Source organism: Chinchilla lanigera, unplaced genomic scaffold, assembly GCF_000276665.1.
Source record: "Chinchilla lanigera isolate Chin_1 unplaced genomic scaffold, ChiLan1.0 scaffold00133, whole genome shotgun sequence".
Classification (NCBI taxonomy): domain Eukaryota; kingdom Metazoa; phylum Chordata; class Mammalia; order Rodentia; family Chinchillidae; genus Chinchilla; species Chinchilla lanigera.
This window is the reverse complement of record NW_004955534.1, coordinates 1,243,969-1,255,487: the sequence shown is the minus strand read 5'-3', so window position 1 is coordinate 1,255,487 and position 11,519 is coordinate 1,243,969. Positions and strand designations below refer to the sequence as shown.

Sequence of the window (11,519 nt, the reverse complement as noted above, 5' to 3'; positions counted from 1 at the left end):
TTAACTGAGTAACCAATTTGAAGATAACAATGTGTAATACAACAACCATTGTTTATTTCCTATCGCCTTGTCTGAAATTCTGTATTGCTTCTATTGTTTGGGTGCTGTTTTGTTTATGTCTGTTAATGTGTTGTTGTTCTTTATCTTTAAAAATGAAAAACATAAAATGTGCAGTGCAGTGGCATTTAACATATTCATGACAGGGGCTGTAATTTGTATTTCTTACTGCTGGGCAGCTCTGATTTGAATTCAATCCTTCCTGCTGGCTTGCATGACTGTCCCATCCAGCCACTTGCACCACTTTTCAGGGGGCCTTTGATTACAATAATGCAAAGAAAGGCATTGATTTAGCAGACTCGATGACATTAATGTTCCTTAAGGAAAACATGAAAATGGTATAAAAATTTTGATACAACTAATTTGTAATACAGCTAGTTGTAAATGCATATTATATATACCAGCAATGGGGAGCTTATAAGATTTCCATGTTAATATTTAGAGAATTAATTATTGATAAACTCTTCACAAATATAAATATATTTCATTTAATTTAATGAAATAAATTTATTGATTATTATAATAATTTATTAATTGGTATGAACAATATTAATATTTATATTTGACCAGTAATTATTCAAATTCAGGCAACTAAATTTGCTCACTTATAGGCTTTGTATTAGTTTTGTTAGTAAACAGACTAATAAAAGTGATTAGATATTTTTGTACCACAAGTGGTACACACCACCTGATGAGACAGTCATACATGTACCACCCGTGGTTCAAGCTGGTGGGAGCATATCTAGTGTTATATATCTACCATCTCTAGTTTCTCATCCTTTTCACACCCCATCAAAACACCTCATAAGGGTTGGGGATGTAGCTCAGTGGCAGAGTACTTGCCTAGCATGCATGAAGCCCTGGATTCCATACCTGGTACCACAAACAAAAACTTTCACGTCATCACTCCCCACTTCACTACCATTCTCCAATAACCACTAATCTGCTTGCTGTTCCTATAAACTTGCCTATTCAGGATATAGTATATAAAAGGAATAATATGTGACCTTTAAATCTGACTGCTTTTACCTAGTGTAACATTTAGAGTTTTATCCAAGTTGTAGCATATATCAGAACTTCATTCCTTTTATGGCTGAATAATATTGTTCTGTATGGATATACTTCAATTTGTTTAGCCACTCATCCGTTAGTAGACATACCTTTTTTGACTGTTATAAATAATGCTGCTGTAAACATTCATGTACAAGTTTCTGTGTAAATGTATACTTTCATTTCTCTATGATATATACCCTCTCTGGGGTTTTAATTGCTGGGTCATATCATAATTCTGTGGTTAAGTTTTTGAGAAATCACCAGACTTGTCAGAGTGGCTATATATTTTACATGCCCATCGTCAGTATGATAGGGCTTCTGATTCTCCATATCACAACCAACATTTGTTGTTTTGTGTTTTGGTTTGCTTTGCTTTGTTAAAGCCATCCTAATGAGGGCAAAGCAGTATCTCATGGGGAGCTTGATTTGCATTTCCTTAATGATGAGTGATAAGCATCTCTCCATGTTTCCTCTTAGCCATTTTTTGAGGCGGGGTCTCACTATGTAGCCCAGGCTGGCCTCAAACTCACGGCAGTCCTCCTTTCTCAACCACCTGAATGCTGAGATTGCAGGCATGTGCCACCATGCCTGGCCCCTTTTGGCTATTTGTATGTCTTCTTTGAGGAAACATCTGTTCATGTCCTTTGCTCATTTTAAACATTAAGGTGTTTGTCTTTTTGTTGTTGTTCTAAGAGTTTTGTAATACATTCTGGATAGTAAGCCCTCATCAGATTGTGATATGCAAATATTTTCCTATATTCTCTATGTCGTCTTTTCACATACTTAATGCTATAAGTTCTTTGTACATTGGGCCCCTTTTTCCTGGGTATGTGGGAGAATATATTCTTGGGAAATACTGAGCTTATATTGAAGCAATCCTCACTAAGGCTTTCACTACTACTTAGTTTGGTGGTTATTCTTCGGGATGCTAGGGATGGACCTTAGGGCTTTGTATGTGCAAGGCACGGGTTCTACCATTGACCTACATCCACATAGCCCTTTACTTATTTTGTTTTTTTTTATTTTAAAAATAAAAGGAGGAAAACATTAACAGACAGACAACCTTTTACAAAATAGCAAAAGAATAGTACAGATAATATAGAGTTACAAAGTGGTAGGAAATTAACAATGCTTGTTGCATTACATATTGATATCTTCAAAGTGGTTTCTCATGAAAACAGATAGAGACATGCAATATTGATCAATCACGGACTCATTAACAGTTTCTTTCAGCAAAGAAATAGAAGACAGTAGATCAACTATGTTAACTATCCTGTATATACATACATACAAAATTTCTCCTTCTTTCCCTTCTCTTTTCCCACATCCCAGTTGCCCTCTACCTTTGAGCGTTTTTGTATCATTTCACAGTGTCTATCATACCTCCGAGTTTAAATTAACTCTTTCAGGTTTTACACTAGTGAGACAATGCGGTTTTGTATCAGCATTTTGTTTTCCTTACCAAAAGCTTTTTCACAGATTGTTTATTTTCATATCTCTCTACCTGAATGTTCAAGCAAAGCACTTTGCTACCCTTTCAATTACAATAATTCAAGTATAGAAAATATTTCTATATCACAATCTGCTAAGGGCTTAGTATACAGAGTATATATACAAAGTCTTACAACTCAACAACAAAAAGACAAACACCCCAATTTTTTAACTTGGGCAGAGGACGTGAACATATATTTCTTCAAAGAAGACATACAAATGACCAAAAGGAAGTGTAAAAAGATTTTGAACATCACTGGTCATTAAATAATACAATATTATGGGGTTTTTGTTTGTGATGTTGCACATCAAACCCAGATAATACAATATTTTACAAATATAAATTGTCACTAGAATGAGAATAAAATGAAACATGATAGTAAAACTGAAATTCACTGTTACTTTGAGAAATTTAAGTTCAACCCTTAGATCTCAAGTTGTTGACTTCTTTTGTCTGATTATGACAGTGGAGGAAGAAGATATGAATGGCACTACCAAAACAATTTTAAAAAGAAACTTGGTGCTTTTTATTCGTGTATATTCATCTTAAAGCTATTTTAGTGAAGCAAGAGACAAAGCCAATTTGTCTACTCTCATTTTTCAGAAACTTACTCAAGTTTATAGAACTCTGCATGGAGCTTACACAAAAATCTTGGAGGTTATGCACACCAAAAAAAGACTTTTGGGTACTTTCTTCAGAGTTGCCTTTTATGGCCAGGTAAGTATGTTTTATTTAGTCGAATTGTGTATATTTTTCAACATTCACCTTTGGCTCGTGAGATTATTGTAGCAGCAGTTATTGGTTCTAGGATTCTAGCTAGCTAGAGTACCAATTGCAATAGCAGGGAACTTCCTAATTGTGAAGTGTACTTTAACTCTCATATCTAAATCAGTAGGTGAAAGTACACATTGTAAAGTTTGGATGTCTCTTTCAGTTTCATTTTCTGTTAAGCTTCTTAAAGTATATGTTAAATTGCTGGTACTTAATACTTTCAAGTAGAAAACAAGTGAGTATACAAGGCAGGAGATACATCTAATACAGAAATTGTCTTCAGGCAAATAATATGTTCATATCATTGTGAATTTGAAAATTCTCATTCATTTGATGTTTGAAGGGTAAATATATTCATGTGATTTTTAGTAATATTATTTAAAGTGTATTTCAAATATATTGGCACTAATTATTTAGTGAGTTTTCTTTAAATATTTTGTTTATATTCTTTTTACATTATTATTTCTGTAACTTTATAATAGACTTTCTTTGAAGAAGAGGATGGAAAGGAATACATCTATAAAGAGCCAAAGCTCACTGGCCTCTCAGAGATTTCCTTGAGACTTGTTAAACTGTATGGTGAAAAATTTGGTACAGAAAATGTCAAGATCATTCAGGATTCAAACAAGGTAAGCTGTGCCCTGCATTGTGAACCCATTATTTGTTCATTGTACTCTTGGTACATTGCTTCTTCCTTTTTTTCATTTCTTCACTGGTGGCGAAGCATGGAAATACAGCCCTCTAGATAGGGAAAGAAAGAAGGGGCTTTGCAGCAAGAGAGTCAATTTCAAGTTTGCATTTTCTGCTGCTTGCTAGATGAGTGGCCATGGGGAAGTTGCTTAACCCTCTTTGTTTCATTTTTCTCTTTAGTAAAATGGACATGATAATAGGTGTTGAGTCTGTTGGTTAGGTTTCTTGTTGCAGGAAAAAACACTCGACACCCACATTTTAAAGGAGGAGAGTTGTATTTTGGCTCATAGTTAAGAAGATTCAAGAAATTCAAGTCAGAAGGGTGTGGCAGAGCAAGACTGCTTCATTCATGGTGTTTGGGAAGCAGAGAAGGGGAACAGCTCCAGAAAGGAAGAATCCAGAAACCAGATATGGTACCCAAAGTCACACCTCCACGCCCCGCCCAACACACACATACACACAAGAAGTGTCTTCCACCAGTTACCTGGGCAGTTCCCAAACCAGTCGGGCTGACACAATCAAGCTTACCCAGCTCACTGAGCAACATGCTTTTTAAATTACAAGGTTGCTTTTATTACTTTGGGGTATGCCCCTACAAGAATAAAAATACTGGGAAGAGGTTATCCTTCACCGTCAGGAGTGGCCCAGTGGGAGAAAGGCTACCTGAGGGGCAGGGAGCACAAAAGAGATGCATTCAGACTCAGATGAAAGGGAATGGCTTCCAGGCTGAGACCTGTGAGCGCTACTGGAGGGAACTAGAGCATGGCTGGACTGGATTCAGGCACACAAGTGAAGCGCAAGAGTGTTGGGCATGCAGCCATAAAGCTACTTGAGTTCGTCTTTTTTCTAATGCGTCTTTTTCTGCTTCTGTATCATCTCCAAGTCCCTATGCTTGCAGGTGGAAGCAGATAGCATGTCATCTTGCTATCTTAACCAAGTCACTCTACTTTTTAATACTGTTCTTTTGGCTGGTGAGCTCACACTGGTTACCACTGGTCACAGCAATGACAGTGGCTCTGGCCTGCCTCTCACTATGTCCCTTCTTTCTGTCTGACATTTACAACATGCTTCCCTTCTCATTCTGGCCCTCCTCTGGTACTGGGGAGTGAACCAGGACCACATCCCCAGTCCTTTTTCATTTTTTATTTTGATACACTGTCTCTCTGAGTCACTAAGTTGCTTAGGCTGGACGCAAACTTGTGATCTTCCTGTCCCAGCCTCCTAGAGTGCTGGGATTACATGTACCACCATGCCTGACCATATACATTTTTTGGCCAAAAGATGCATAGGACAGCCAGCTGAATTCCAGACAGGCTATGTAGTATATTTCAATCACTTCCTGTAGATAACACACATCATTAACAGTTTGTAGTTTTAAAATACAATCAGCCTTCCGTGTACATGGGTTCTACATCTGTAGACTCAGCCAACGGTGGATTGAAAATATTCAGAAAAAATTAATATATACTAAATATGAACAGGCTTTTGTTTGTTAACATTATTCCTTAAACAATGTAACTTTTCATGTAGCATTTATGTTATATTATGTATAAGTAATCTAGAGATGACTTAAAGTATGTGAGAGAATGTACATAGGTTATGTGCAAATACACCATTTTATATAAGGGACTTGATAGTTTCCTTAATGTGCAAAAGTAAAGTACTCCTTTACCTTTCAAAAGAAGCAAATCTGTTTAAGGTCACAGATAATTTGAGGAGGAGCTTGGCATTATCTTCCAATATTTTAAATGTATGTTTCTGGGCCAGGGATGTAGCTCACCGGCATAAGTGCTTGCCTCGTAAGCCTGAGGTCATGAGTTTGATTCCTGGTACCAAAACACAAACAAACAAATAAATGTATGTTTCTGTAAACTGAACAATTTTACCTTTAAAGATTTTATCTTGGCCAGGTGTAGTGGCACACACCTATAATCCCTGCACTCCCAAATTTGAGCCCACCGTGGGCAACGTAACAACTTATAGACTGTCTCAAAATAACAAAAAAAGGTCTGGGAAAGTAGCTGAGTGTAGAGATCCTGGGTTCAATCCCCAATACAAAAAAAATTCATCTTGTAGATGTACATACATATGTTTAGATGTTCACTGCTGGAAAATGTGTATAGCAAAAACCTAGAAGCAGCCTAAATGTCTATATGGCTCAATGAATGGTGTTATTACCCATATAATGGGAATAGTCATCTAAGCACTTAAAAGAATGAATGATTTATAAATGTCACAATGAAACTAATATGTGATTAAAGGGAAAAAAGGCAAAATGCAAGTACTTTACCACTGAGCTACATTCTTACCCACTTGACCTCTGTTTTATTTCACTTTCATGTTTTTGTCTCAACCTTAACTCTTGTAACTCTGGAGAACTGTATGTCTTTATTTTATTCTATTTTATTTTATTGCAGTGTTAGAGATTGAATCCAGGGCCTTTGCTCTGTGTTACATTCCCAGCCCTTTTATTTGTTTCTGTTTTTGTTTTTTAAATTTTGAGACGGAAAATCACTCAATTGTCCAAGTGGGGCTTGCAGTCCTCCTGCCTCACCCTCCCAGATTGCTGTGATTTAGGAGTGTCCCACCACACCTGGATGAAACTCTAGCTTTTTAATGGGAGATAAAAGAAGATTAATATTTCTAGAAATAGGCAAATCATAGAATGAGTGTAAAAAGTTAAAAGATGCTGAGAAATTTACTGTCCCTCATTCATCGTACTGCATATATAGAGGGAAAAAGGATACAGAGACTGTTTCTTGGAAGGTTTTTCTTGGTTTTGTTTCATTTTTTTACTCTACGCATTAAACATAAAAAGGCTGACTATCATAAATTCTAAGGGTATTGACCAAGTTACCAGTACCCAAGGCACAAGGCAAAGGGTAGAGGACACTGAAAGAGGATCCAGGGCATTATGTGGAGTTCATGGAAATATGCTAGAGGGAAGGTGGGAGAGCCCATAGACGAAGCTCTGACAGGTAGAATGCTGCCGAGTCTGTCCAGCAGCAGAGCTTGTTAGCCTGGAATTTACACCACTTATGAAATAGTCCAAACCATAGCAAGACTTTTGCTTTGTTTTGTTTTATTCTGTTTTGTTTTTATGGTGCTAGTGATGGATCCCAGGGCCTTGAATGTGCTAGGCAAGTGCTTTACCACTGAACTAATTACCTGTTATGTCTCTGAAATCGAATTAGTGTACTTTCTTATAGTCTCCTTCCTCCACAAGATAGAATTAAAACAATGTAATTAAGAGTACCCACTCTGATGATGTCAAACACTGCTTGTGGATAGCCAAACTAGTAACCTTTTCTGTAGGATGATTAGGTGATACATATCAAAGTCCTTAAAACCATAGAAAACTGTTAACTATCTAATTTTTAATCTAGAAATTTATCCTAAGGGAAAAAAATTTAAATGTACAGATTTATATTCAATATTCATTGACATGTTATTTGCAATAGTAAAAATTTTGGAAAGTTACCCAAGTGTCTCTTAACAAAGAAATGGTTCAGTAAATTTTGTGTATCCACAAAGTGAGTGAAAGTCACATCAGTAACTCTAATATAGAATTATAACTATACTTTTTATTGAGGTAGGATTCACATAATGCATTTGATATATTTTTGAGAAATCAGATAATAAATATGTTCAGTATGAATTTGGTTTTCTTGATATATATTCAATATATTGTATATTTAACATATAAAAGGTTAGAAGGAAGTATATGAAAATATGAATATTGATCATTGCTTGGAAGTAGAATTGAAGTAGTTTTTATTTCCCTCCTATGTTCCTAAGTCTTCCAATAGGCATCTGTCTTCTATATAATCATAAATAAATGAACATTTAAAAAGACAACCAGGGATATAGCTCAGCAGCACAAGCGCCTGCTTGGCAAGCGCAAGGTCCTGAATTCGATTCCTGGTACCATAAATAAATAAATAAATGTCAGACCTTCTGCAGGTGGGTATTCAGTTGGAAGCATAATCATAACAGCAGTGTTTCTCATGTAGTCTCAAAGCAGTTAGTCACCTATATTTCCTTTGCCCTTCCATTTGAATTTTTTAAAAATTTTTAAAACTTTTCTTACTGTATAGGTAAATCCCAAAGAGCTTGATCCAAAATTTGCTCATATCCAAGTCACTTATGTGAAGCCCTACTTTGATGATAAAGAGCTCATGGAAAGAAAGACTGAATTTGAAAGAAACCACAATATCAACAGATTTGTTTTTGAGGCACCTTATACTTTATCAGGCAAGAAGCAAGGCTGTATAGAAGAACAGTGTAAACGCCGTACAATCTTGATGAGTAAGTAAGATACTTCTTATTAACCTCATATTTGTCTTGCTCCTTTTTGATACACAGAAGTACCAGCTGGCCAGCAGGAACATGTAACTGAAAATGTAATCATTTGTTGTTTTATTGTTCAGTTACAAGTTTGCACAAGCATGTCCTTGTGATAAGCAATCATTTTCCCATATGTCATTCATGATTTTTAGAAGTGTTTCACAAAGAGAATTTATCCCTCAATACTGAACCAGTATTACACAGTACCCTAAGGCATCTTACAGAGAAAAAATGGAGAGCTTTAAGCACAATGGATTTTTTTTCTTTAATTCAGCTATTTGAACAAATGATTTTCTAAAGATAGTAAATCAAACTTAACATTTTAATAGCTTCAAACTCATTTCCCTACGTAAAGAAGAGGATTCCTATAAATTGTGAACAGCAGATTAATTTGAAACCAATTGATGTTGCTACTGATGAAATAAAAGACAAAACTGCAGAACTGCAAAAGCTGTGCTCCTCTGCAGATGTAGACATGATTCAGCTCCAACTTAAGTTGCAAGGCTGTGTTTCTGTGCAGGTATGTTGGTTCCCCCGCGTGTGTTTGGGGTTTCTTAATTTTCCTCTTGCTTACTTGCAGGTACAGAGCAAGCAGTAATTGTAATTGTGAGTTATGTTCTTATTGAGTGCATAATCTGTGCATTAATTTTTGTTAATCTAACAAAGGAATTATGTTTAGTTTCTGTAGGTTTTGTATTATCTAGAGGACTTTAACATAAATCCCTAAAACCAGTTAAACCTTATATTTACATTATCAGAAATCATTAACTAATGTATCAGTATACCATTGTTCCAGGTGGTTGCTTTAGTTAGTGATTTCTCACACAAAGTTGTAAGCATAATAAGCATATTAGTCATACATGAATTTCATATGTATTTGAGGGTCTTTTAATATTTTGGTGCTGGGGATCGAACTCAGGTTCTTTAAGGAGGTACACAGGTGCTCTACCACTGGATTATATCCCCAGCCCTTAGGGTTTTTTGTTTGTTTGTTTGTTTGTTTGTTTTCGTTTGGTTTGGTTTGGTTTGGTTTTTTGTTTGTTTTTTGAGACAGGGTCTATGTGCTTCAGGCAGGCCTTGAACTCACTGTGTAGCCCAGGCTGGCCTCAAACTTCCAGTAATCCTCCTGCCTCAGCCTCCTGAGTGCTGGGATTACAGGCATGAGCTATCACACCTGGAGTTTGGGGATTTAATAAAAGGGAGAAATGTAAAAACTTCCTTTGACTGCATGCTGATAACAGTCTCATTTCTCTCCATTTGTAATATAGGTCAATGCTGGTCCATTAGCATATGCAAGGGCTTTCTTAAATGACAGTCAAGCGAGCAAGTATCCACCTAAGAAAGTGAATGAGCTGAAAGACATGTTTAGGTAAGTGTTTTTGTAGTTTTCAGATTAGATCTCTATTCTTTTCTTTTACTTTCTTCTACACACAACAAATTATTCACCAAATGATGAGTCTCAAGAAAAGGATTTGTGCTCTTTTAAAATAGCTAAATGACCTCTGTGTGGTACTTTAAGTATTAAGGTAAAGCATGATCTGTTTCATGCTGCAGGATATTAACCATGCTCCCGTGACCCAAGAGATTAAATACGCCAGTTTATTTATTGCTTTGGATATTTTAAGTGACACAAAAACAAGCCTACTACATTCATTATGTGATTTCTTGCTTTGCCCGATTGACCTCGTGTTATAGCATTTCAGACCATTTAGGGCATGAGTAAAGTGGGATTGCAGAGTGCATGGACTTGTTCCTGTCCTGTATCCTTGCTTTCCCTTGGGCTCTGCAAATCTAGACCTGTAATATATTGTCTGCAGTGATTAGCCCTGTAAGGTAAGGCATGTCTGAATGGTCCTACATTAGAAAACAATTTGTTTAATATAATGAAAGGAGTTTATATTCAGAACAAGACAAACACTTGAGTAAAACAGACTAAGGAGAAAGAAAGAAAAAAAAAGAGAGAAAGAAAGAGAGAAAGAAAGAAAGAAAGAAAGAAAGAAAGAAAGAAAGAAAGAAAGAAAGAAAGAAAAACCTATACTCTCCTTTGTTCCTGACTTAGGTCATTTACTTCTCCTGTCTGTGGGTTATTAGGTATTTCAAGTTGCAAGATAACCAGTAGTCATTCATTCACCAATATTTATGAATCATACATGCTTGGCATGTACAAAAGACTACTAGTTGCTATGACAGGCATTTATTAAACATATGAGCAAAGAGGTACCTTGTCTCCTCAGCTGTACACTTTAATTGTGGATGTTAAAAATAAACACATGAAATGATAGAAAAATACTTCTATGATAGGTCCTTAATTCTGTGGACCCACTCTTGCAAGCCTCAGGAAAATACTTCATACCTCTAGAACCCACAGCTATACTGGGTGCATAATAACCCCAAATAAATCCTTTTTGAATGAATGACTCTTTGTACTCACAGATACAAGTTAATGTTAGCACAACTTTAACTGATAGAATATGAAGTGTATAATTTAACAAGTATGTGGGTATGTGTTTTGAGCCAGGTTTTGAAGAAGATAAGAAATCAGAGGACAAAGGTGGAAAAGATAGAAAGTATTTCCGACTTAGGAAGTGACATTAACAAGTGCAGTGAGGAAAAAAAAGTTCTTCATTTCAGGAAAGCCATGGTTAAAGCTAGGTATCAAACTGTCGGTGAGGCTTCCTAAGAATAAAAGACAGAATCTTTGTCTTTGATATTCATCCACAGGAAATTCATACAAGCATGTAGCATTGCACTTGAACTAAATGAGCGACTAATTAAAGAGGATCAAGTTGAGTACCATGAAGGGCTAAAATCAAATTTCAGAGACATGGTGAAAGAATTGTCTGATATCATCCATGAACAGGCAAGTATTAGTGTGGCTGATAATGAAAATATTATCTGGGGTCCCTAAAACGTTATTTAGCAAAATACATTACTTTGAAATCTATCATCTTAAAATCACTCGGTCTGTATTTTAAAATGTGCTTGTTATTGTAAAGCATTTAAATGGTATAACCTACATCAAATCTGAATCAGTTATCTAGAGCTGTTATTAAGACAGTTATCAGGGGCTGGGGATTTAGGTCAGCGGCAAAGCGCCTGCCTGGCAAGC

General features: G+C 36.0%; 1 protein-coding gene across 2 annotated transcripts in view; it reads left to right on the top strand.

Annotated features, from left to right (window-relative positions):
• Dock11 (dedicator of cytokinesis 11) overlaps positions 1–11,519 on the top strand; it is a 192,474-nt gene that overhangs the window by 176,227 nt on the left and 4,728 nt on the right. For both annotated transcript variants that reach the window (XM_005410460.2, XM_005410459.2), the window contains 6 exons: positions 3,206–3,319; positions 3,856–4,002; positions 8,161–8,371; positions 8,740–8,930; positions 9,679–9,779; positions 11,132–11,270. In XM_005410460.2, coding sequence (XP_005410517.1) covers positions 3,206–3,319; positions 3,856–4,002; positions 8,161–8,371; positions 8,740–8,930; positions 9,679–9,779; positions 11,132–11,270 — 903 coding nt within the window. The remainder of the gene's footprint in view (positions 1–3,205; positions 3,320–3,855; positions 4,003–8,160; positions 8,372–8,739; positions 8,931–9,678; positions 9,780–11,131; positions 11,271–11,519) is intronic.